Raw genomic sequence first — 25,913 nt, forward strand, 5'->3', positions numbered from 1 at the left:
TGAAACAACAATGACCTCCAGCCTCCATAACCAGCCCTTATCTCACAGGATTTCTCAGCAGCTCTTCTTATAGTTGATACTGTCTTCCTCCTGTCAGGAGTACTTTTCAGTGGCTTCTGAGACACCATGCTGTCTGGACTTCCTCCTATCTCCCTCTAGCTTTTCTCTGGCTCCTTCGCTTAATCCTTCTCCTTTGCAGTTTGATGTGCTTGGGCTGTGACTGGATTATCTTCTCTAAACATATTCACTCCTTGACAGTTCCATCTAACGCCTTCTAATGTAAGAATTCGTGCACTGATGGGTTTTGTTTATTTAATTAAAAAGAAAATCACTATGAAGTCCCTCAAGGGATCTGTGCAATAATTTGCTTACCTAGGAGCCATGTGATATGAAAAATGCCTCATCTAGCCTGTACCAGGCTGTTAGAAAATATGGATTACAATCACTTTGACCTATCTGTCCATACAAGATGCTTGTCAATTCAAAGGCCCTTGGAATTGATCCTTACCAGTGGCATTTAGTATAGTATTCCAAGTTATAAGATTTAAAAATTCCTCTCCAACTGAAGTCATGCTTTTCAAAAAGTAAGTTGTACTTTTTAATGTATATTTAAGAATGAATCATTCATGACCCTGGTTCATGGCCTGTTATAGGTTAAATAAGACATGGCATAAAAATGGTTAATGCAGAGCTTGGCTCAGGAGGAATCAGGCACAGGTGTCTTGGGTTCTCTCTTAGTTCCAATTTTCTCTTCCTCACAGGTTTTATTCTTTAGTCTTCAGTTGCATTGTTCTGGAACAACTGAGAGCATAGGCTGGACCATTTGTTTAATGTGTGCAGATAGGTGAGAAGCTGGACTAAGCCTCCGACTTTCACCTTGGAAAGAGGCTGGAGGCGTGCCAACTCGAGGAGGTGTGGTGTCCTAGCCAGACTTAGAAGCAGCCACCCTTTCACCTGTGTCTTTTTCCTTTACTCTGGCCTTGTCCTGACTAAGAAGGGGTGAAGATGAGAATCTACTTATTCATCAACCATTCCTTAAGGAGGGACGGTGGAGAAGAGCTTAAGAGCTGGGTGGTCTGGCAGGGCAGGAGGGCAGGGCCCTCTACGGCAGCTGCAAGAAACTTGGCACAGCTGGAGCTGAATCTACTGTTTTCCTCACGGCATACAAGGCAACCCCAAACTCAAAACTCAAACCAGGAGGAAGTTGCTGTGCTCTGCGGGGAAGCACGCAGGATTAGTCAGGGTGAACTACTAGATGTTTCTTTAAAAAGCCAGATAATAACTTCCTTTAGGGAATTACCAAAGTGAGTAATCCATTGCCTTCCGGCAGTGGGTTCCCTACTTCTGCCGTCTAGCAGAACCACCTTCGGAGTTCTTAAAAGTCAGATTACCCAGGTCACACGGTGTACAGTCCCCAGGTGATCAGAATGTCGGGATGGGGGCGAGGTGTGTGTGTGTGTGTGTGTGTGTGTGTGTGTGTGTGTGTGTGTGTGTGTGTGTGTGTGTGTGTGTGTGTGTGTGTGTGTGTGTGTGTGTGTGTGTGTGTGTGTGTGTGTCACGTGATCACCTACCCCTGCAGAGTCCCGGTCGTTCAGTTCACACACACAAGGACTTGCTCCAGGGTCCCCACGTTCCTTCCGCCGCGAGAGCGATGTCGCCCCATTAGGAGCTGTCCCTTGGCGGCTGGCCCGGGCTGCACGGGGCTGGATTTTGCTTCGTCATTCTGACACGGGCGGTTCGCCGCCCTCCTCCAGGGCAGGGCGTGGCTTCCCGCAGCCCCGGGGAGCCCGGCACCCTTTTCCCGGGGTTTGCGCCGGCCCTGGCAGTGCCTCGGCGGACGTCGGGAGGAGCGGGGCTGCGGGAGACCAGCCTGTGGGCCTCCCAAGTCCGGAGTGGGTTCCAGCCCCAAGCCACTGCGACCCGACCACCCTGGCTCCGGCCTCCACGTGAGTGCACCGGGGATCGGGACGCCGGGGCGGGGACCGGGCGGCTGGCGGCTTCCACCTCTTTCTCCTGGCAGAGACAGTGAGCAGGCTCGGCGGAAAGGGAGTCTTGGAACGTGGGGGGCGGATTCTTGACAGCACCGAGATCGCCTTCACGGGGTGCGCGCCGCCTCGTGCCCAGACCGGTGCCCGGGGAGACCGGTGTCACCAAGGCCGCCTGTCCGCCCGGGCCCGGGCCGTGCGAGCGCAGCGCTCCCCACCGGAGGCTGGCAGGGCCACGGTGCGCACAGCCCGCTCCGGGTTCGAGGCCCGCCTCCGCCTTTGACTCGCTGCTTAAACGTGGACAAGTCGGGTCGCTTTTCCGTGCGTGCCTCCCTCCGCCCGGGTGCAGTGGCGGCGCTGACGCGAGCCGCGGGGCGGCCCTCGGTGTGAGCCGGCTGCACCCGCGCGCTGGCGTCCGTGGTTTTAACCCTGCCCCTCATTCCCGAGGGCTGCCGTGCCTCCTCCACATCCTTCCCTGCGGCCAAGTCCCCGGAGCGCCTGCTGGCGGCTCCCAGGCCGCCTGGAGGCCATGTTTTCTGCGGTTCTGGGTGTCTGCGGAGCGGGGCGGGCGGGCGGCGCTGGCGGGAGCCGCCGGGGGACGCGGCGCGCGCGCGGCCGGAAGCCCCGCCCCGCGGACAGTGTTCCCGCCTCCGCCGCTGCCGCCGCCGCCGCCGCCGCCGGCCTCGGTCACCTCAGCCGCAGCGGCCGCCGCCCTGCGCTCCGCGCTGCCAGCCGTCCGGGCCCGTCCGCCCGCTTGGTGCGCGGCCTTCCACCTGCCGCCAGACCCACGGCCAGCGTGGGCTTGGGGAGGCCGCGGGACCGACGGAGGGCCGCCGTGGCCCGGCCTTGGAGGTAGGAGAGCCACGTGGCCCTTTCCCGAGCCCCGGGTGTGGGCGCCGCGGGAGGGCTGCCTGCGAGCCCACCGGGGAGCCCGTGCTCGCGCGCTCCCCGGATCCGCCCGCGCCTCCGTGTGGGGCCTCCCGCCCTGCTGCCCCCCTCCCCGCTGCCCCCCTCCCCGGCCTCGCCTTCCGCCGCGTCCATCTCCTCCCCTGCCCTCCCCCTCTCCCCCTCGTCTACTGGGACCCCTTTCTTCCGCGGCGTTTCTCTCCGCCCATCCTCCCTGCTTTCCTTCCCCTACCCTTGTCTTCCTCCCCCTCCTTCCCCCCTTCCCGCATCTTCCCCCCCCCCCCCGCCCCCCCGCCGCCCACTGGAAGTGACCTGGCGCTTGGGTACTGGGTGTCCCTTCACCAGAATAGATAACTTGGTGGTGGTGTGTAACTGCTTTGGTTGACTACCAGGTTCGAAAGCCTCTCAGTCCCAATATCTTGATTGTCCCGTCGTGATTTATGGAGGTTAACTTTGTCTTGAACCTTTTGTATCTATGCAACTTTTAAGAAATGGGACTCACATTTGAACATTACCCCCTGAGAAATAAATGCCAGGCCTGCACTAAGGGGTGAAATCTTAGTGCGTGTGCCCTTCGGAAGTACATTAACAACTAATCCACATTTTTATTTAATAACTGTCATTTCTTCTAAAAGAATCTTCCTTTTTTAAAATAACTGAGTGTAGGAAAGGGAGCTAGACAACAAAGACAAATAGCAAATTAATGGAAAATAATTGAAGAAAATTAAGGAAGCTTTTAGCTTTAAATGAATTGTATTACTCAGATCCTTAGTTTGCAACTAAAATGAAAGAGATCTATTAATATTTCTTCCTGTCTGATATTTCTTTTCACCAGTGTCATAAATTTAGTTATATAGGTATTTGGTTTTCATACAGTCCTATTGATGCTTCTGATTTTAACATCAGTGTGAGTAAAAGAGTCATTTTTTGTTGTTGTTATTGTTTGCCTGTCCTGGGGTTTGAACTCAGGATCTGGGCACTGTCCCTGAGCTTCTTTTGCTCAAGGCTAGTGTTCTACTCCTTGAACCACAGCACCACTTTTTCTGTGCATGTGGTACTGAAAAATAGAACCCAGGAACTCATGCTTGCTCTGCAAGCACTCCATTGCTGAGCCACATTCCCAGCCCCCAAAGAGTCAATTTTTATAAGCTTTGGAACTGACTTTATACATCTGAAATTCTCAATTCCATGTGATCACTGAACAACAAGCATGATATCCATACATATTTAGTTACTTAGACATAAGTAAACTTACTCTTCTACTTTGTATCATCAGATTTAGTATTGTTTCTAATGAGTGCCAAGAAATGGATTAGGAGAGACACAAGTTACTAACTGCTGTTTCACATGTCTGTAAATGTCCAACCAGATATGGCTTGGGGAAGTGGTGGTGGTGGTGGGGGGGGGGGGGAGAACTAAGTGATTTTTTGTTTTGTTTTGTTTTTGTTTTTGGTTTGATCATAGGGCTTGAACTTGGAGCCTGGATGTTGTCCTTGAGCTCTTCAGCTCAAGGCGAGCACTCTACCACTTGAGCCATAGAGCCACTTCTGGTTTTCTGGTGGTCAGTTGGAGATAAGAGTCTTGTGGACTTTCCTGCCCTGGCTGGGTTTGAACCATGATCCTCAGATCTCAGCTTCCTGAGTAGCTAGGATTACAGGTGTGAGCCACTGGCGCCTGGCTTGGACATTCTTTTAACATAGTAGAAGAGATGGCAGACATAAAACAGTGCATCATTAACATGTAAGTGGGAATTGTATGGACTGTTGTGTACATGTAATCATGTTATTCTCAGGCTTGCCGGCCCCACTGTCCATCCTTAGGATAAACCCTGCAGCACGGGCTATATGAAGTCTGCCTTCTAAAGTTACCTAATGTCAGACTCTTAACTAAATAGCTTCCAGGAAGTGAATGGTGACTCTTTCCATTTTTTTTTTTAAACTTCTACCAAATAACTGCCAAACAGCCAGAAAGCTTTATTTCTTTGAATTCTTTTGGAGAACAAGTAGTGCTATAACTACTTTTTGCTTGGTTAAGGATGGAAAGATTGCCTTCAAGGTGCAGGAAGTGTATAGGTTCTCTGGCTCACTTGAGAGGAAAATGAGGGCAAGGACTAATGAGATTTCAGAGGGTCACAGGCTGAGGATGTAGTTTACTGTTAGAGCTCTTGCCTAGCATCACAGAGCTCCCAAGTTTCATCCCTAGCATGGCAAATAAGTGAAGAATGGATGAGGCATAGATTGTTGAGGCTATAGATAAATTAGTCTTGTGCAGATGATCTAAGTGTTGCTGCCTGTGGATCCATTTGGGGATAAAACACATCCATCCTTCTTTCACTTCTGTTGTCCAGTGACAACACAAAAGTTTTTGCTTTGTCCAGTCTTTTACCATGATATCACCATTCTTTTGGTGGTCCAGGCTTTCAGTTTTCTCTGGCCTTTCCTATCTGTCTACTTGTCCAAGCCTGACTGTGTGCCTACTGCCTCCATTTAGTGTTTCCTGTTTATATCATGTCCACAATCTCTAACTGGCCTTCTCAGAACTCCACCTTCCCAACCAATCTGCTGCCAGTCATCTTCCTGATTATTACTTTCCTGTTGCTAGCTAGCTCTTCATCCAGGATAAAGGACACACTTATTTAGTGTACCGTCTGGGGGCCAGGCCCAACCTGCTTTTCTTATCATCTCTCTTGTTCTGCTCCTGCACTGTGTATATTGTATGTATTCCTGGATATATTGTAATAATGAGTCCCTAAAATTTTTTTCCTTTCCTTGTTTTGTTCTATATTTTAATTCTTTTTTTTTTGGTTGGTTGTGGGGCTTGAACTCTGGGCCTGGCGCTGTCCTTGCGCTCCTTAGCTCAAGGTGAGCACTCTACCACTTGAGCCACAGTGCCACTTCCGGTTTTCTAGTGGTTTACTGGAGATAAGAGTCTCACAGACTTTCCTGCCTTGGCTGGTGTTGAACCGTGATCCTCAGATCTCAGCCTCCTGAGTAGCTAAGATTACAGGCATGAGCCACTGGCACCTGGCTATATTTCAATTCTTGACGTCTCTTTCTGCCCCAATCCAGCTTTCTGGTTTCCTACCTATTTAGAGTACCAAGGCCTCATTTGGCCATTCCGTCCATCCTCTTTGTCCCCATAGCACTCTTACAAATCTTTTTTTTTTGTTGTTGTTGTTGTGGGGTCTGAACTCTGGGCCTGGGCACTGTCCCTCAGCTCTTCAGCTCAAGGCCAGCGCTATACCACTTGAGCCACAGCACCACTTCCAGTCTTTTCAGCTTATGTGGTGCTGAGGAATCCAACCCAAAGCCTCATGCATGCAAGGCAAGCACTGCTGTCAGTCATCTTCCTGATTATTACTTCCTTGCTGCTAGCTCTTCATCCAGGATAAATGACACACTTATTTAGTGTGCTTTCTGGGGGGCCAGGCTCAACTGAGCCACCTTCTCAGCCCCACTCCTACAATCTTTATTTCTGGAAAATGAGGGATTCTGTCAATAGTAAGTTTTTGGCTCACTCCAAATGTACTATCTAAGTGAATATGCCTTTTATTGATAGGCAGTGCCATTTATCAAATGTTTCTTGTGTGCTAGGTTCTAGATCCTCACTGAAGGAAGTGATGTTAGCCAGTATTGCAGGGAGGAAAATAAAGGCCTCCAGAATTAAAGGTGTTAGAGATCACTCATAGCTAAGGCTGGATCTGAGGTCCTCTTGTATATGAAGCCCACTGTAGTGTTCTCATGCCCCTGGCTCTCCTGTGTTACTTCTGTGGAGGACGCGTGCCTCCTTTAGGCAGTTGTATGCTCAAGGGTCAGGATTGAGCACATGCAAATCCTGGCATTCTTGTGATAATTCTGGCTCACTAGAGACATTTTCATTTGAGGCTTTGGAGGCTAGTAGACTGGAACTTTGTTCTACTGTGCCTACTAAATTAGAGGAGCAATACATTCTTTTTATCGTCTATTTGTTTTCTAGTACTTCACATGCACTCTGTAAATATTTGTTGAATGAATGGTGGTAGAGACAGAAACTCGTTCAGCAGCATATTGGGAAGCAATTCAGAATTTTAAGAAGCTGTATGGCAGTAATATTTTCCTTCAGCTTTTTATGCAGGTGTGTCTATCTTAGTGCTATCTCCACGCTGGTGAGGATACTGCACTCTGTGTGCACACGCATGTGTGTACATGTAAGCATGTGAGCATGTGCACATTCCCTGGTTCTAGGCACTGTTCCTGAGCCTCTTTGCGTAGGGCCAGTGCTCTACCACTTGAGCCATAGATCCACTTTCAGTCATTTGATGGTTAATTGGAAGCAAGCGCCTCATGAACTTTCCTGCCTGGTCTGGCTTCTAACCGGGATTCTCAGAATCTTTAGTCTTCCCTAAATTTTGTCATAAGGTCTCAAAGTGTTGCTTTAGAAATCGGAGTATTGCCAGTTTTGTTAAAATTTGCAGTAGCGGCCCCCCTTAGGGGAATTACTCCTGTCTGGGCCTGGGTCTGGGGCTCCTTAGTATGCTCTTAGGGGCCATCCAGGGGGCGGGGCCGTCCTGTGGGCGGGGCCTGGGCGGGACAGCCGAAGTGCGCACGCGCAGAAGCCTTCCAACGGTCCCAACTACCTGTCGCTGCTGCCGGCGGGCGGCCAGCGGCCGGCCATCGTTGGAAGTGTGAGGTGGTTATTGCCGGCTGCCAACATGTCGGAGGAGAAAGGGCCGCTGAAGAGAGGCCTGGAGAAAGGGGAGGAGCCCTTCTCCTGTGGAGAGCGCTGGGCCAAGCTGGTGGTGGTGGAGGGGAGAGAAACGGCGAAGATGGAGGCGGTGGTGGGGGCCGGTGACTGCCCGGACCACCTCAGCTCGGCCGACTCGGACGACTTGGACCCGGAGCTGCTGGCGGCCCGCGAGGACGAGGGGAAATGCCGGGTCCTGCGCAAGCAGTACCGGCAGCTCATCAACAGCGTCCAGCAGAACCGGGACAACATCGTGAACACGGCCAGCAACTCGCTAACCGAGGCCCTCGAGGAAGCCAACCTGCTCTTCGACGCAGTGAGCCGAACGAGGGAGGCGGCCCTTGATGCCCAGTTTCTTGTCTTGGCTTCGGATTTAGGTAAAGAAAAAGCAAAGCACTTGAATTCTGGCATGAGCTATTTTAACCAGGCAGCGTTTTGTGGCTTTCTTTTTCGAGCTGCGGGCCTGAATTGGTTGGAAGACGAGTGTGACGATTTCAGTGTTTGTGATGACAGTATTGTTCTTTCCTTCTGGAAGGCAGTGCAGAAGGAAGCAACATCCTGGATAATGCAGGCCGAATCGTTTCACTTTGTTTTTGGTTCATTCAAGCCAGAACCTTCTTCACGAAAGCCCCGACTTGACCATCACAAAAAAATGCGCAAACTGGAAGGAAATGGAGCTATGCCTACGAAGTTGAGGAAACTGGACCTGAGTTCTAACCAAGAAGCAACAGAAAAAGAAGTGGAAAGAATCTTGGGATTGTTGCAAACCTGCTTTCGAAAATATCCTGATACTCCTGTCTCCTATTTTGAGTTTGTGGTTGATCCACACTCATTCTCCCGGACTGTGGAGAATATATTTTACGTTTCTTTTATTATAAGAGATGGTTTTGCAAGAATAAGGCTTGACCAAGATAGGCTGCCAATACTAGAGCCAATTAATATTAACCAAATGGATGAAGAAAATGATCCTGGTTTCTTTGGCAGAAAACAAGGTGTTATATCATTAAGCTTACAGGACTGGAAAAACATTGTGGCAACTTTTGAAATTTCAGAGGCAATGATCAAAAACTCATACTAAGATTTTTCTTTATATATAGAAACATATTCTGTTGTTTTCCTGAATATCTCAAAATAGAATCTAAGCAGAAGCACATACTATGCTGTTCCTTTTGCATTTCTAAGAACATCTGAAATTGCCTTGTGCAGTATATTTTTTCATAACTTATAAGATTATGGTCTTAATGAAAAGTTCTCTAGCATGCTTGGGGAAATTGTTAATAAGTTTAGAATTACATATAAGATATTGACCAACTTGCAAAAAAAAAACATCAAGGGCTGGGAAGGTGGTAGAGTGCTTGCCTTGCATGCATAAGGCCCTGGGTTTGATTCCTCATCACCACATAAGCAGAAAAAGCTGGAAGTGGTACTGTGGCTCGAGTGGTAGAAAGCTAGCCTTGAGCTGAAGAGCTGAACAGCGCCCAGGCCCAGAGTTCAGGCCCCATGACCGACAAAAACAATCAAAATACTCTATAATAATACTTAACATTTGTTACAGTGAACTAAGAAAATCTTGTAAGGAGTGCCTAAAGTTGGGAATGTGTAGATGGAAAAGTTGGTCAAGAAAAGTTATCTGTAAGGTAAAAGATGCCATATTAAGATAAAAAATTCTCAGATAACATGCTTTGTTAGCCAGGAGTGTTATATTCTAGTTTCTCCTGTAAATGGACCCATCAAAAACTACTATATTGCTAAGTGGTTGAAACATTAAGGACTGATACTCGAAGAATTAGAGACAGGAAAAGCATTGTAGGCAGGGTAATAACAAGGTCAGGTGCATGGAATTGTTACAAATCATGACATGAGAAAACCATCAGATTTATGGGAACAAGTTGACTGTTAAGCTGGGCAAGAATTTACAGTGACCTCATCTATTTTTAGAGGTAGCGAAGATATTTTTGTAATCCACTTGGTTAATTCTTTGGCATGCTTTTGGCACGCCTTTGCCAGTTTTTGCTAGTACAGGATGCCCTTCAGAAGCACACACTGTACTGTAGCCTTTGCAGTTTCTGCTAGTACAGGATGCCCTTCAGAAGCACATTCTATACTGTACTATATATTGTTTCATCATGCAAAAACTTGGGAGTATTTGTCCCAGTTAAGTTAGCAATTCTTAGAGGGCTGGGCATTTCCCTGTTGAAAAATCTAAATTTATCCAAATGTTTGTTAAGAGTGTGAAACCATACAGGAATTTTTTAAGCTCAGTGGTAGAGTGCTCATCCAGCGTTTAGGCCCCTGGCTTCAGTCTCCAACATGAAAGAGGGGATTACAACCTAAGTTTAATCTGGAGATTACAGAAAATTATGGAAATGATTTTAGAAGTTGCTGTAGGTGAGATGAGCATGCCCATAAACTATTTTTCTTATCGCTTCAGGAATGTATACTTTGGTAGTGGAGGAATTTTGTCAAAATAATTTGGCAATGTCTTTGCTTAATCATAATAAACTTTCCTAAGTGTGGTACTTGGAAGGGAAATACAAAGTCTAAATGGGCTGGGAAGGTGGCTCAGTGGTAGAACACTTGCCTTGCATACCTGAGGCCCTGGGTTCGATTCCTCAGCACCACATAAGAAAAAAGAAAAAAGCCGGAAGTGGTACTGTGGCTCAATTGGTAGAGTGCTAGCCTTGAGCTGAAGAGCTGAGGGACAGCGCTCAGGCCCAGAGTTCAGGCCCCATGACCAAAGCAAAACAAAACAAAGTCTAAATGGATGACATGAAGATTTAAGAGAAAGATTTTAATATATGTCATGTGTTTTCACCAAAATAGAGATTTTAGATTTCTCATGAATCTTGAAGTTATTTTCTGAAGTAACCTCATTTTCTCCTTTCTCTCATAAAGGAGTGTTAACCTTTCCAGTGTCTGTCCTTTAACAAAGTTCAGCATATCTTTTCAACCAAGTTGAGATGTAGCCAGCAGCTCAGCTTCTGAAAACAGTGTACTGCTATTTCCAACCCTTCACCACACATTACTGATTTCAAACTCTCTAGACCAGGGATTAACATTTTTCCCTATAAACCCAAGGTTTTTTGTGTGTGTGTGTGTGAGTGTGTGAGAGAGAGAGTGTGTGTGTGTACACACATGTGCCTGTATGCGTCTGTACCTGTGCCAGAGCTCTTTCTCGGCTTTCTTGCTCATAGCTGGTACTCTGTCACTTGAAAAATGTCTCTAGTAGTGAATAAGATGGAGTCTCCTGGGCTTTTCTGCTTAGCTGGCTTTGAACTGAGGTCCTTCAGCTCTTAGCCTCCTCAGTAGGATGACTGATAGGAGCCATCAGCTCCTGGCTGTGCAAGCCATAAAACTGCAACAAATGAACTATGTTGCAGGAGGTTGGGGTGCGGGGAGTAAACAATATGGAAACAAATGGCTGTGGCTATTTGAGCATGTATGAAGTATTTTTCCAGTTTTCCCCAACCCACCAACCCATTCTCTTCACTCTCCCCCTCCCTGCTGCCAGTGGTTTAAAAATGAATAAGAGCCATTCAAGGGCTATGAAAAAAAAAAAAAAAACCCCAAAAAAAGGCCACTTCATTTGCCCTTTAGGCTGTAGTATGCTAACCTCTGTTGTAGGCCTAAGGCCTAGTCTTTTTTTTTTTTTTAAATAACATTTATCACATAATTTCACTTGATTGCTTTCTTGGCATAAAAAAGACGAAGTACTAAATGAGCATATAAATTTGTAATATCACCAGATTTCAAAGGAAACAGGTGGCTATACCTGGCATAGACTACATAGCCACTATAAAGGCTTTTGGTTTTATATGGTGTCAGTGAGGTTCTGTGGATGGAAGCCCCGTGGCCTTATAGCTAAACTACATCCCATCCTAATTAATTTTTCGAGAGGCCAGATGTGTATGTAGCATTAGGAAATGTCACACTGTTTATACACAAAGTATAAAACAATTCAAGCAATTTGGCACATTTGGGATATTGGGAATAAGAACTGATAGTATTTAATGCCTCTGACTTTTACCTGTTCTTTAGCTCTTTCTCTAGCTATAGCCTACACTTCTAACTATAAAACCATTCCTTTTTTGTTTGTTTTTGATACAGCATCACATGTAGCCCAGGCCAATCTTGATCTGCTTTTCTATCTTCTGAGTGCTGGGATTACTGGCCCTTGCTACTCAATAATTCTCATGCGCACACGTGTGTGTGTGTGCTGGGGCTTGAACTCAGGGCCTGCGCACTGACCCTGAGCTTTTCTGCTCAAGGTTAGCATTCTACCATTTGAGCTCTAGCTCTACTGGCTTTTTTGGTAGCTAATTAGATAAAGAGTCTCCTGGGCTTTTGCTGCCCAGGCTGCTTCAAACCACAATCCTCAGATTTTAGCTTCCTGAGTAGCAAGGATTACAAATGTGAACGACTGTAGCCTGGTATCAACCATTCCTTTTTAAACCCTGGTGCCACTTCCATGTGCAGGCTCTATATACACTTCTATGGAATGAACGAATACATCTTTGATTTTGTAAACTAAGCAGGCAGGACATTTTAGACATTCTAGCCCAAGATTACCTGTAAGTGGCAAAGTTGGGTCAGGTTTGGAATAAATGCAAGCTCCTAACCTGTTTTGTCCTACTCTAGTTTTCCTTTTGTCCATGTTTTTAATTTTATGAAGAAACTGGAGCTCAGCTACTTAGTACATATAAGAGTTGGAGCTAGACTTTCTAAAAATGTTTTTGAGGATCATACACATCAGATTGTCACTGAGGATGCAGAAGCAAAAGACATACAACTGATCCATGGAGTTGGTGAGAATATGTGATAGTGACAGTGGGGATTCCAGACAAAGAATACCCAACCCTGGGCTATCAAAGCCATCAATTAAATCTTTAAAACAGGAAGAGCTGAAGTGGAGAAAAGAGAACATTAAAGCTGGGAAACAGTTTGTGCTGAGTGTCTTGACAATATGTGTAATTGGAATTTCAAGAAAGAAAAGGAGATTGTTTAGGAATTATAGGGAGACTAGATGGATAAATAAAACAGTAGTGTTTGTAAAAGATCTCGGGGAGTGCTGTAGATGGTAGCACACTGTTATTATAATAGTGCATATGTCTCCTGGATCAGGTTTGACCTAGAGAGGTTATTTTAATGTAGCAGTGGGTTGTCCATCAGACACACACCAGAGCTGCTTGACTTTGAGCACAAGGCAGTTTGCCCTGTGGAGGAGAGAGGGGACATTTTTCTTTTGCCTCTCCTTACCTTGGCTCTATGTGCTATTTCAGAGAGCTGTTTTCCATCTACCTTTATTTTGTTCTGGGCAGTACTAAACTTTGAACTCAGGGCCTTGTGCTTTCTAGGCAAAGCACTCTACTGCTTGAACTATACCTGTAGCTTTTTTTCTCTTTATTTTTTAGATAGGGTCTTCTTTGCCAAAGGCCATTTTGGACCAGGATCTTTCTACCTATGCTTCCTGTGTAGCTTTGATGACAGGCTTTTTTTTTTTTTTTTTTTTTACCACTTTGGTTGAGACACTAGGATCTTAACTTTTGCCTGATCTGACCTTAAACTGTGATCATTCTGATTCTGCCTCTCCTGAGTAGCTAGAATTGCAGATATGTGCTATTGCTGGCCCTATCTTAATTGTATTTCAGTTGAGATACCTATTTTTTTTTTGGGGGGGAGGTTGTGGGGCTTGAACTCTGGGCCTGAGTGCTATCCCTCAGCTCTTCAGCTCAAGGCTAGCACTCTACCACTTGAGCTACAGTGACACTTCCGGTTTTCTGGTGGTTTATTGGAGATAAGAGTTTCACGGATTTTCCTGCCCGGGCTGGCTTTGAACTGCTATCCTCAGATCTCAGCCTCCTGAGTAGCTAGGATTATAAGCGTGAGCCACTGGCTCCCAGCTAAAACAATGAAGCTTTTTTTTTTTGGCCAGTCCTGGGACTTGAACACAAGGCCTGGGCACTGCCCTTGAGCTTCTTTTGCTCAAGGCTAGCACGCTACCACTTGAGCCACAGCGCCACTTCTGGCTTTTTCTGTGTCTGTGGTACTGAGGAATCGAACCCAGGGCCTCATGCATGCTTGGCAAGCACTCTACCACTGAGCCACCTTCCCAGTCCCCATCAAATTAACATGTTTTTAAAAGTTAAAAAGCTAAAAACATGTTTTGTTCTAGGATTAGTTGAATGCTTCTATTGTCTGTGTCTTACTGATTTTTCCTTAACCATCCATTTTTTTGTCCAGTAAAGTTTGCACTGGATGATAGAATTTTACTTTAAGTTTGAACTGTAAGAATTCAGATCAGATACAGAATTTCAGCAAAGGATAGATTATAGCTGGGTGCTGGTGGCTCACACCTGTAATCCTAGCTACTCAGGAGGCTGAGATCTGAGGATCGTGGTTGGAAGTTAGTCCAAGTAGGAAAGTCTGTGAGACTCTTACCTCCAATTAATTACCAGAAAACCAGAAGTGGCTCAAAGTGGTAGAGTGCTAGCCTTGAGCACAGTAGCTCAAGGACAGTGCCTAGGTCCTGAGTTTAAGCCCCACAATGACCAAAAAAAAAAAAAAGAAAAAGAAAAAGAAAAAAAAAGAGAGAAAATATTATAAACTTTATTGGAGTAGCATGTGGCTTTTTAGCACGAGGATATGCTTGATTTCACTAGTTCTACTAGATATTTTGTTGGGGAGAGAAGTTCCAAGAACAGGTAGTTTTCCTTTTACAACAGAGAGTGTTTATCACCATCTGTGCATGCCAGTAAAGAGGGGCTGTTATTACCAACTTTTTTTTCCCCACAGTGCCCTGCATCGAGGAAGGAGCCTCAGCCATAATGCCAGTTGATGAGCACTGGTTGTGTTTACCAGTTTCTCACCTTAGCCCTTTTGTGCAGACTATCAGGGTGGTGCAGACTTGTCCCCACTGCCGCTGGTTTCCACGTATTCTCCTTTCTGTCCCTGAGCCACCATGTGCATCTGGCATGCTGCCCAGGGGCACCCACAGGGCTGTGCGTCCTCTTCCACATTCCTCCATGGCATCCCCTTCCATACTTCAAGCACCCAGTTCTGCTGACCCCAAGTTCGTCCTTTCATCCCCCACACCTGATTGTAGGCAGGAGAAAAATGTACAGTCTGGGCCGGTAAGTTTGGGGACTTTTTAGTTGTCGAAGTTAAAAGTTTTTAAATAACATTCTAACATGCATGTTAATTTTTTTTAGTCAGTATTTCTTGATAGTACTGGTATTTATTTCAATAAAAGGTAGTATTACCAAAACTGTTCCAAAGTAATATGAAATATAATGTCTGAAAACTAATATAATGAAAAGGAGTTTTAAAATTTAACATCTAAATTATAAAACCTGTGGTATCCCAAGTATATGGACACTGTAGGAGACTTAAAGCATATGTAGATTAAAAGATTTTGCCAGAGCTGGAGGTCTACTCTGGTAGAACACTAACCTAGAATACACATGGCCTGATGTTTGACTCCACTGTTGAAACAAACCAAACAAAAACCTCCAAGCAAATGCTTTGCAAAAGGCTTTTATTTTGTTTGTTTTTAATGGGCACAGGTAGCTCAAACATAGAATCCTAGCTACTTAGGAGGCTGAAATCTGAGGATTGAGGTATAAAGCCAGCTTGAGCAGACAAATTTGCTAGACTTATCTTCAGTTAACTAGCAAAAAACTGCAAGTGGAGGCATGGCTCAAGTGGAAGAAGGCTAGGAATGAAGAAGCTGAGTGAGAAGGCAAGGTCCTTAGTTCAATCTAGCATACACACAAAAACATTAATATTTTTTTCCCCCTCAATGAGAGAAAAATAACCTAATTTAAAACTTAGTTTGAAAATTCAAGGAATAACAGGAGGGAAAAACTGGAAAAGAGTGTAAGAAGGTGTGACATTGTCCAAAAAGAAATGTACTCGTTACCTGACTTACAAAAACTGTAACCCCTCTGTACATCACCTTTATAAAACAATAAAAATATTTAAGTAATTCTAGGAATAAAGGGCTGACAATCAAACTTCACTCAGATCTAAGTTGATTTTGTTGGTTTGTCAGGACCCTTTCTGTTTATATGTAGAAGTTCCAAATGAATGCTTCAAAGTGGTGGCAGTGATATAGGAAGCTTTACAAATGTCATAACCCAAAAGAAAACAAGTATTAGTCAACCCTTGAAGGGAGGTGGGATCTTTCTGTTTGTGAACTGTAATAGAAAAGTAACATGTGCCTTTGAAAATTGTTTTTGCTTTTCTTTACAGAAAGCTTTCTTCCAAAGCTTTTTGTAGCATTGCTTCTTTTAAGCTAAATTATTTTCTCTGCCATTGTTTATTCTTTAGGCTTATCAGGAAAGCCAACTTCAAAAGCCGATAGAAATGAATAGCGCTAAAGACCTCCCTAGGACCTATGACTATGATCTTATCATCATTGGAGGAGGATCTGGAGGACTGGCAGCTGCTAAGGCAAGGCTCCTTCTGTTGTGGGTTTGTCTGATCATGGTTAAAATACTCATGTGCCTGGCACAGATCTCCCAGTTCCTTGAGGAGTTTATTTGATCCATTCTTGAGTTTGTTAATATTAACTTGGGCAGGACATGTTAGAGGACCACTTTACAAATCACTTACCCAATTTAAATATATATGTCTATGTATATTTGAATATAAAGTATAAGGCCAATGGTTTGAGACACATTTTCATTCATTTTAAGTTTGCTTGATTTTTTTTAATGATAAAGTTGTGTGGGGACTGTTTGAAATGAAGCAAATATATCTTATTCTTTACTAGTATTTGATTTATTTTCACTTTTGTTGATTTCCCTGTTTACAACTTCTCTTCCTCAGTAGAAATTTCCCAAACTTATTAAAAATGATTTGCCTCACTGGGCGCTGGTAGCTCAGGTTTGTAATCCTAGCTTATCAGGAGTCCTGAGAACTGAGGATTGCAGTTTGAAAAACCAGCCTGAGTAGGAAAGTTCCTGAGACTCTTTATCTCCAATAAACTTCCAAAAAGTTAGAATTGGGCCTGTGGCTCAAGTGGTAGAGTGATAGCCTTGAGCAAAAAAGTTCAGAGACAGCACCTAGGCCCTGAGTTCAAGCCCCACTACTGGCACATACATACATGCAAAAAAGATTTGCTGATACTAGGTGCTGGTGGCATATGCTTAAAATTAAGCAATTCAGAGGACTGAGATCTGAGGATCTTGGTTAGAAGCCATCCAAGGCAGAAAAGCGTGTAAGACTCTTATCTCCAATTAATCACCAGAAAACTGGAAGTGGTGCTATGGTTCATAGTGGTAGAGCACTAGCCTTGAGCATAAAAGCTCAGGAACAGTACCCAGGCCCTGAATTCAAGCCCTATGACCAACCCTATGACAACTGGACTGGAGAGTGGCTTAAGTGGTGTAGTGCTCCAGCCATGATCAAAATAACCAGTTGAATGTATGCAGAGTTTGACTCCCACTACTGGCTTTAAAACATAGAAACAAAACAAAAATGATTTGCTGGCTGTATATGAGGAGATCTAAGAGGACGAGTAGTAACTTTGTGGTCTAGGCATGATTGAGAAGAAGGTGTACAAATAGGCAACGTTTAAGGCTCCTGACTCTAACTCAAGATACATTGCCCCTTTGAGGAACCCTTAGGCCTGTTATCCTTATCAACAGGTTTTTAAAGATTAAGTGATTATGCCCCCTAACTTATAGCTTATGGTCAGTAAAGATAGGTTCACATGAAGCAGCCTACATTAGGCGCAGGCCAGGATTTCAAACGAAGCAGGGCTTTGCTGAGAGCGATGCACTGATGTACTTTATTCTAGTGGTGGTGGTCTGAAGGGTACACAGATAGTCCTGTCAGGTAATCTTGAGGGCAAGTGGCCAGTACACAGAGTTTATTCTCCCACAAAGATAGAGATACTCTGAAAAATGAACCCAACTCCTTTCACTCCCCCTAAATACATTTAGAAGGATCCCAGATACTGTCAAGTACCTCATGGACTCGTCTGATAAAAATATTAGGAAAATTTTGGAAGAAAAGCTTTCCTAGTATTCTGATTTAGCAACTTAATTAGGTAAAATGTAGAAATACTTTTGAAGATATTACATTACAACATCAAGTTGAGATAACGCTGAAAGCTAATAAACAGGCTTTCCTAGCTACCTACTCTGGCTTGGAAATGGCTGTGGGTTTTATTTTTAGATTGCTGCTTGATCTGTTATGGTTTGCATGGAATTATGTAAGATTCTAAGATTTCTAGCTTTGTAACAGTTATACAAACATCTGCATAATCTTTAAAACTACCATCACAACTATCTTACTATCCTTACTTTTTACCTCAGAATTGAACTGATCATCATAGTATATGAAATTCCCAAGTATTAGTAATTAGTAATTATAATTAATAATTATAATGCTTTAGGCATTATAGCGTAATAAAAGCTATTAAGTTTTAGAAGCTCATTTCCAATCTATTGTTGATAATCTTATTTTCCAGGAGGCAGCCAAGTATGACAAGAAGGTATTGGTCTTGGATTTTGTCACTCCAACTCCTCTTGGAACTAGATGGGGTAAGCCTCTAGAACATTTTAAAAGTGATTTTTAGAAATATATTTTTCTTACAGTGATCTGAAGTGACACCGAAAACCCAATTAGAAAAGAAAAGACCTCATACCAACATGTATTTCTTTCACTTGAGTTAAGTTAAAATGGACTCGGCTTAAACGCTGTAAGTTTAGGTTCTTTGGGACAGTCAGGGTAGTAGAAATCCTATCCACAGCTCTGACTAAAACTTAAATATTGTGTCACATATCATGCTTAAGAAGCTTAATAGGCCTGGGAAGGTGGCTCAGTGGTAGAGTGCTTGCCTTGCATGCATGAGGCCCTGGGTTTGATTCCTCAGCACCACATAAACAGAAAAAGCCAGGAGTGGTGCTGTTGCTCAAGTGGTAGAGTGCTAGCCTTAAGTTGAAGAGCTCAGGGACAGCCTCAGGCTCAGAGTCAAGCCCATAACTGACTCCTCCCCCCCCCCCAAAAAAAAAAAAAAGAGGCTTAATAGCGCAAACTTTGAATCTTAAAATATTTTTAAAACATTGTTATTGCAAAGGTGATAGAGGGGTTACAGTTCCATAAGTTAAGTAAAGAGTACATTTCTTTTTGGACAATGTCACCCCCTTCTCTTGCTCTCTCCCAGTTTTTCTCTCCAAACTCTGAACTTATCCCCTCCAGTCAGTGAGAACTAACTAGGACCAGATAATTGAGTGGATGATAGCCTTGCTACTTGAATCTTGGTGAACTATGCGTTTATTGTTACCAATTTAACAAATATTTATTGATTCTTTATGAACCAGGGCCATAAGGATAATAGCAATTGACTACAGCATGAGACAAGTTTTAGTTCTTTTGGAGCTTACATTCTAGTGTGGAGGCAAAAGATGAGCAAGAACTTACCCAAAATGTGATGAGTGATTCTTTAAAATTTTACATAGTGAAATAAAGAAGAACTGAAGGAGAGTTTTAACCTGAGCAGTTTAGTAAGCAAGGGAGCTGGCATCTAGAAGAGACCTAAAGATCAAGAATGAGCCAGTTATGCCAAACACAGAAGCAGAACCTCCACACAACTTTTCTTTCTTTCTTTCTCAGTGAGTAGTATATTCCAAGGCCCTGAGATAGATGAGTCTTTTATGGTTATGGTTGTGGGGACTAGAGAGTAGTCTGAAGCAGGACTAGAAAAGAAGGCAAGTCAAACTGTGAAGGATCCTGTAGGCCAGGACCAGGACTTGGGACTAATCCAAGCACATGGTAGAAGTCATTGAGGAGTCTTAAGGCCAGAGAGCAGAGGGATAGGTAAATTATATCTAGAGTAACATTTAACTGCTTGATTTAGAAGAGAGGCCAGCAGCAGGAAGTCAAAATCAGACATCACACTTTCTTAATTTATCCATTCAGCAAGTACTTAGTAAGTGTCAACTCTGTGACAGACACTATTCTTGGTGCTAGATATATTCCCCTTCCTGTGGATTTTGCACTTCATAGTAGTATTCTCACTGGACATGTCTTTGTCCTATGAGTTTCACTCTTTGTACCCTGACTCCTGTCATTTTAGCCACCTCTCCTATCTGCTTGTCTTTTGTACTGACAAAAATAAGCTAGTATAATGTTCTGTAAGTGTACAGCTATCAGACCTTCTGGGGAAGAGAAAAGAGGAGGAGATGAAACATGGATCCTTAGGAGGATCAAATGAAAGCTGTAGGGCTACCTCATTTAAAATGTGCATAAACACAAGGTGTGATGCAGAATTTCAGATCCCCTGCAGTCTGCCAGTGCTTATATAATCCTTTGACCAGTTTCATTCACACATTCAACAGCAATAGTTGTGTACACAGAAAAGTTTCACTTTCTGGCACCATTATCAATATAATTTTGAATCTTTGAAGTATGTGGAAATTTGCCTCTCTATTTTTAGGATGATGTTACTATGTTCAATATATAGAGCTCTCTGAACTTAGAAATGTCATGAGACTTAGGACTAAACTTATTGGAGACATTAAGCACACAAAAATAAGACTCCTTATACTTGTTGGCTTTTTCTTTGCAGTCCTGTAGTAGGTTACAAGCTGACTTCTCAATGTTGTTGCAGGTCTTGGAGGAACGTGTGTCAATGTGGGTTGCATACCTAAAAAATTGATGCACCAAGCAGCTCTGTTAGGGCAAGCCCTAAAAGACTCAGGCACCTATGGATGGAAAGTTGAAGACACGGGTATGGAAGGAAAAGCTTTTCTTTGTGTTTTGGGGCTTATGCCATTATCTTGCAATGTTCTATTTTTATGAGGGTAGCAAATAACTGGAAAACTTTGTATTGTATATATCTTTGTTTTGTTCTCTTGCCTCCTCTCTCCTTTCTTCTCCCTCTCTCATGTCTTTTTCATCTTTCTCTCTTCTCTCTGTCTCCCTATGTGTCCCCCCTCCCCCCTCTCTGTCTCTGCCTCTGTCTCTCTTTCTCTCTCTTTCTCTTTCTGTCTGTCTCTCTCTTTCTTGGCAATACTGTAGTCTGAATTTAGGACCTTACACTTGTTAAGCAGGTACTCTACTGATGAGGGATGTCTTTAGCCCTTTTTTTGCACGGATTATTTTTGAGATAGGGTCTTACTTCCCTGCCCCATATGTACCTAATATATGATCTACCTATTTTGAGCTTTCCTCCATAGCTGGGTTGTTCCACCCTACCTACCCATCTTTCTTCCATTGAAGTGGAATCTCCCAGACTTTCCTATGCTGGCTGGCCTGGAACTGCTTTCCTCCCAATCTTAGCTTCCTAAGTAGCTTGATCTCAACAGGTGGATGTTATTACACCCAGCTACAAAGCAAGGAGTCATACAAACTTTTTTGCTCAGGCTGGCCCTGAGCTATGATCCTTCTGATCTTAGTCTCTCAGATAGCTAGGATTATATGCATGATAAGCAACTGGCTCTGGCTTGATGACATTTTTTTATGGATAAAATTATTTCACTTACTTTGTCAGGTAACTTACATAGTTATAATGTTTTTGGAGTATGGCATTGCTTTATTTTGAGAGCCTCACAGTATAGCCCAGGCTTGTGATCTTGCTTAGTCCTTCCAGGTGCTCAATTAGTATAGGTGGCTAGTATGCGTGTGGAATATGATACTTCTAAATGGTAAATCAGAATTCTTTCAAATGAATCCTTAAATGGTATGTATCACACATGAAGAGTTCATAGCATGAAAAGTATACAGATTACATTTGCTTTCTTTGGAAGGTGTTGCTTTTTTATCTCTAAAGAAGTTGGTTTCATGATGAGATGGGGGCCATTGTTTGTTAAAGAGGACTGTGTTTAGACTATGTTGGATTAAAAATATTTAGGGTACTCTAGAATCTCTAGATAAGTTGAAGGTAGAATCAATGACTTTCCAACTCATAAAAGTCAGTTTTGTATAATTACTGATGTAATTGCGCTAATCCTTGAATAGTGAAACTCCAGCCCTGGTCTATAACTGTAATTTTGAGATTTGTAGTGTGAGGGGCATTTGAGGGAAAATCTTCTATATCTATTTAGATATTTATATCTATGATATCATAGATATTTATATCTATGAAGACAGTGTATATCTATGTATAGATATTTATTCATAGATGTAAATATCTTAAGTAATTGTGCAAAGGAATTTCAATTTTAACATGTTAGTTTATGAGTATAATTATGCATCTTGGTAAGTGTCATCTCTTCCATCATTCTGTCATTCTCTCTCATCTCTCTTAACCTATTCAGTCCATCAAGTTACCTGCTCTTTTGTTTTACTTTTTGTTTTTGTGCTGGTATCAGGGCTTGCACTTTGGGCTTTACATTTAGCTTTTTCTACTCTGGTAAGTATATAATAAATCAGTCAGATAGATGGTGACCTACAACTTAATAATGGCAGTTTTTTCCCAGCAAAATAATTCTGAAGATGTCATATAACATTAAAAATAGCTATGACACTTTAAAGTTATTTCCAACCTCTACAGTTCAGAACTAATAAAGGTACAATGACTAAGGTAATAAAGAGCTAATACTTAGCATAGTCCAGGTTTATACATTGCAATTCATAGAAACTCCTTGAATTTCCAGGACTTTTAAGTCCTTCTGTCCTAGTATAATTACAGTAGACAATGGAAGTGATAGTGGCTGTCTACTCACTACAAGTTGAAGGATGTCAAAACTCAATAGGGAAGAAGGTTTGAGGAGTTTGGAAATAAAACTAAGCCTAAGAAGAAGACCTAATCTTTGAATTTGAATTTCAGTCATTGAAATAATTGATACTATTATGTGATTTTAATCATGTCTTATTTTAGGGTATGAGATCTCGTAGGGAATTAGCAGAATAGTACTTCAGTGCTGTATTTAGTAATGCTATAATTGCGAAGTTTCAGGGATGTTTCTTCCCATGCTCTAGCTCATTATTTCTCCATGGTGGTGATGTTACTGGTACTTTGAGCTGACAGCTCCTAATGGTAATGAACATTAGTTAGCATTAAATGACAAGGGCATCCCTAAGTCACTGACCAATGATACATGTCTTGGATTTACTTAAAATATTCTATTCTGTTTAAAAAATAGAGAGGTATATGAGCACAAATTAGTAAAACATTGGTGATTATTGTAGTTGGATCACTAGTTATAGTTGGCAGGTGGGTCTTCCATTTTTGTCTATTCTTTTTGTAGTGGTGGTAGACAGAGGCAGAAAGGCAGGCTGGTCCAGGCTCTCTACAGTGCTCCTTATTCCATATGATTAGTTACTAAGAGACTTACCAGTTGAAGAGCTAATTGTTTTGTCTTTCTTACATAGTTCAACATGACTGGGAAAAGATGACAGAAGCTGTGCAGAATCATATTGGTTCTCTGAACTGGGGCTACAGAGTAGCTCTCCGGGAGAAAAAAATAACTTATGAGAATGCTTATGGGAAGTTCGTTGGTCCTCATAGGATTAAGGTAATTATAACACCTACATCCTTTGTAGACTTAAACAAGTTATTGTAGGGGAAAAATTATTGTGAAGTATTATAATAAAATCTAATGCTACTGTGACCCAGGCTGTCCAGTTTGATTTTTTTTTTGGTCAGTCATGGGACTTGAACTCAGAGCCTAGGCGCTGTCCCTAAGATTTTGCACTCAAGGCTAGCTCTCTGCCACTTTGAGCCACAGCTCTACTTGTGATTTTCTGGTGATTAATTGGATATTACAGTCTCATGGACTTTGCATCCTGGGCTAGCTTTGAACTGTGATCCTCAAATGTTAGCTTCCTGAGTAATGGGATTACAACAGGAGTGAGCCACTGGCTCCTGGCCAGTTTGATGATTATGTGGCCTCTGGAATGAGGTGAGCACATGGACCAGATTGCCTGCATTTGAGGTTTGACTCTGTTACTTATTAGCATTTTAACCTTGAGTGAGTTCATTAATTACCCAGCCTTAATGTCTCTTTCTTATGAGTTACCATTTTTTTCTTTTTCCCTCCCTTCTTCCCCCTTTCCTTCCCTTCCTCTCTCCCTTCCCTTTCTTCCTTCCCTCCCTTCTCCTCCTCATATTTATTCTTTCCCTCCCTCCCTCCCTCCCTCCCTCCCTCTCTCTCTCTCTCCCTTCCTCCCTTCCTCCCTTCCTTCCTTCCTTCCTTCCTTCCTTCCTTCCTTCCTTCCTTCCTTCCTTCCTTCCTTCCTTCTCTGTCTGTCTCTCTCTCTCTGTGTCTGTCTGTCTGTCTCTGTGTCTGTCTGTCTGTCTGTCTCTTTTTCTCACTGAGTCATGAACTTATTCTGGTCCTTGAGCTCCCACTTTTTTGTCCAAGGTTGGGGCACTACCATTTAAGCCACCCCTTTACTTTCAGCTTTTTACTGGAAGTAAGACTATCAAGGATTTGTTTGTCCAGGCTGGCTTTGAACTTCGATTTTCCTGTGTAAGCCTCCTGAGTATTGTAGGCATAAGCCACCAGTTCCAAGTTTGAGTTATCAATTTTTGTTGTTGTTGTTCTACCAGTTGGGGATTTGAACTCATCCTGGGTGCTATCCCTGAGTTTTACTACTCAAGGCTAGTACTCTGCCACTTGAGCCAGAGCTTTACTTGTGACCTTTTACTGGTTAATTGGAAATGAGAGTCTTAGACTTTTTTTTTTTTGGGTCCGGTCGTGGGGCCTGAACTCTGGGCCTGGGCGCTGTCCCTCAGCTCTTCAGCTCAAGGCTAGCACTCTACCACTTGAGCTACAGCGCCACTTCCGGCTTTTTTTCTTTTTGCTTATGTGGTGCTGAGGAATCGAACCCAGGACCTCATGCATGCAAGGCAAGCGCTCTACCACTGAGCCACCTTCCCAGCCCCGCGAGTCTTAGATTTTCTTGCCAGGACTGGCTTTGAACTTCAGTCCTTATATCAGCCTTCTTGAGTAGATAGGATTGTAGACATGAGCCATAAGTGAGTTATCAAATTTTTATGAGGATCAGATGAGACGCTGGTGAACAACCTTTACTAACTGAAGTTTACATTTCCAAAGGATAATTACATAATTAGAAATGACTTATTGTTTCCTTTACAGGCAACAAATAATAGAGGCAAAGAAAAAATTTATACAGCAGAGCGATTTCTCATTGCAACTGGAGAAAGGCCACGATACTTGGGCATCCCTGGTGACAAAGATTACTGCATCAGCAGGTGAGGAGAAATAGGAAGAGGAAATCCCAGGGTGGACTTCTGCTTCTGCTTTTTTTTTTTTTTTTTGTCGGTCGTGGGGCTTGAACTCTGGGCCTGGGCGTTGTCCCTCAGCTCTTCAGCTCAAGGCGAGCGCTCTACCACTTGAGCTACAGCGCCACTTCCGGTTTTCTGGTGGTTTATTGGAGATAGGAGTCTCACGGTCTCTCCTGCCCGGGCTGGCTTTGAACCGGGATCCTCAGATCTCAGCCTCCTGAGTAGCTAGGATTACAGGCGTGAGCCACCAGCGCCCGGCTGCTTCTGCTTTTTTATTTAAATCCTTTTCATTAATTTCTTAGACTTCAGAAAATTTACAGTCACATTTTACCATCTTTGAGCATAGGAAGAAAGAGAAAAAGGAGAATAAAAGAACATTTTAAAAATCCAAAGCTACAAATATTGGTTCTCAACTATGGCAATTTAAATTAATTCAAACATTTTGTATATAAATACATGTTTATATTTATATTTGAGATTTATTTATATATATGTGTGTACATAAGTATATAAAAATCAGAAGAGTGTGGTACATGTGTACCATATACTTAGTTTTGCAGTATGAACTATATTGTTCTTTGGTGGTTGCAAAGAATTAGGGGATGTCAGTTCATTAGACTTATGAGGCTTTGGGGTCCGGGGTCCCTTTTAACTATTCAGTGATTGTAGTCTTCCTTACAGGGACCTTCTGAAGTCCATAGGTCAGGCAAGGAGGTTTTGCTGTGTAATTTGGTTTTGTTTATAGTCATAATACTGCTGGTGTTGTTTAAGAGTTTGAAAGTGTGAAGTTGTCTCAACAGATTATTTGGTAAATAGGCCTTTTTGGATACCTTTTGCTCCTGAGTTTCTGACTTACTGTTCTTCATTAGGCTCCCTCTTTTGATGGTATAATTTTATCCTTTGTGCTTCATTGAGGAGCATCCCTGATGTCAGCTGTTGTCATTGCTGTGTTAGTGTATTTGGGTTGCTGTAACAAAATACCTTAAACTAGATAGCTTATAAATAAGAGAAATTGCTTTCTCTTCTTTGAAGCTGGCAAGGTCAAGATGAAGGCATTTTCAGATTTGGAGTCTGCTGAGGGCCGATTTTCTGGTTGG

General features: G+C 43.2%; 2 protein-coding genes across 5 annotated transcripts in view; both read left to right on the forward strand.

Annotated features, from left to right (window-relative positions):
- Nucleotides 1-1,846: 1,846 nt before the first annotated feature.
- The window catches only part of Txnrd1 (thioredoxin reductase 1), a 45,040-nt gene continuing 20,973 nt past the window's right edge, over nt 1,847-25,913 (forward strand). Inside the window, exons 1-6 of one of the 4 annotated variants that reach the window (XM_069991732.1) lie at nt 1,847-1,946; nt 15,942-16,064; nt 18,091-18,163; nt 20,233-20,352; nt 22,938-23,080; nt 24,668-24,783. In XM_069991732.1, the coding sequence (XP_069847833.1) occupies nt 15,978-16,064; nt 18,091-18,163; nt 20,233-20,352; nt 22,938-23,080; nt 24,668-24,783 (539 nt within the window). In that variant the 5' untranslated portion in view covers nt 1,847-1,946; nt 15,942-15,977. Of the gene's footprint in view, nt 1,947-2,755; nt 2,838-4,612; nt 4,632-13,806; nt 14,744-15,941; nt 16,065-18,090; nt 18,164-20,232; nt 20,353-22,937; nt 23,081-24,667; nt 24,784-25,913 lie in introns of those variants that run through there. The other 3 variants (XM_069991720.1, XM_069991726.1, XM_069991714.1) reach the window with 3 other exon arrangements.
- Nucleotides 7,498-8,766, forward strand: Eid3 (EP300 interacting inhibitor of differentiation 3). Its single transcript, XM_069991709.1, has one exon. It carries the CDS (start codon nt 7,582-7,584, stop codon nt 8,689-8,691), a length of 1,110 nt encoding a protein of 369 aa, XP_069847810.1. The 5' UTR covers nt 7,498-7,581; the 3' UTR covers nt 8,692-8,766.

The sequence above is a fragment of the Dipodomys merriami genome, unplaced genomic scaffold (genome assembly GCF_024711535.1).
Source record: "Dipodomys merriami isolate MVZ:Mamm:240054 unplaced genomic scaffold, mDipMer1.0.p SCAF_10, whole genome shotgun sequence".
Lineage (NCBI taxonomy): Eukaryota > Metazoa > Chordata > Mammalia > Rodentia > Heteromyidae > Dipodomys > Dipodomys merriami.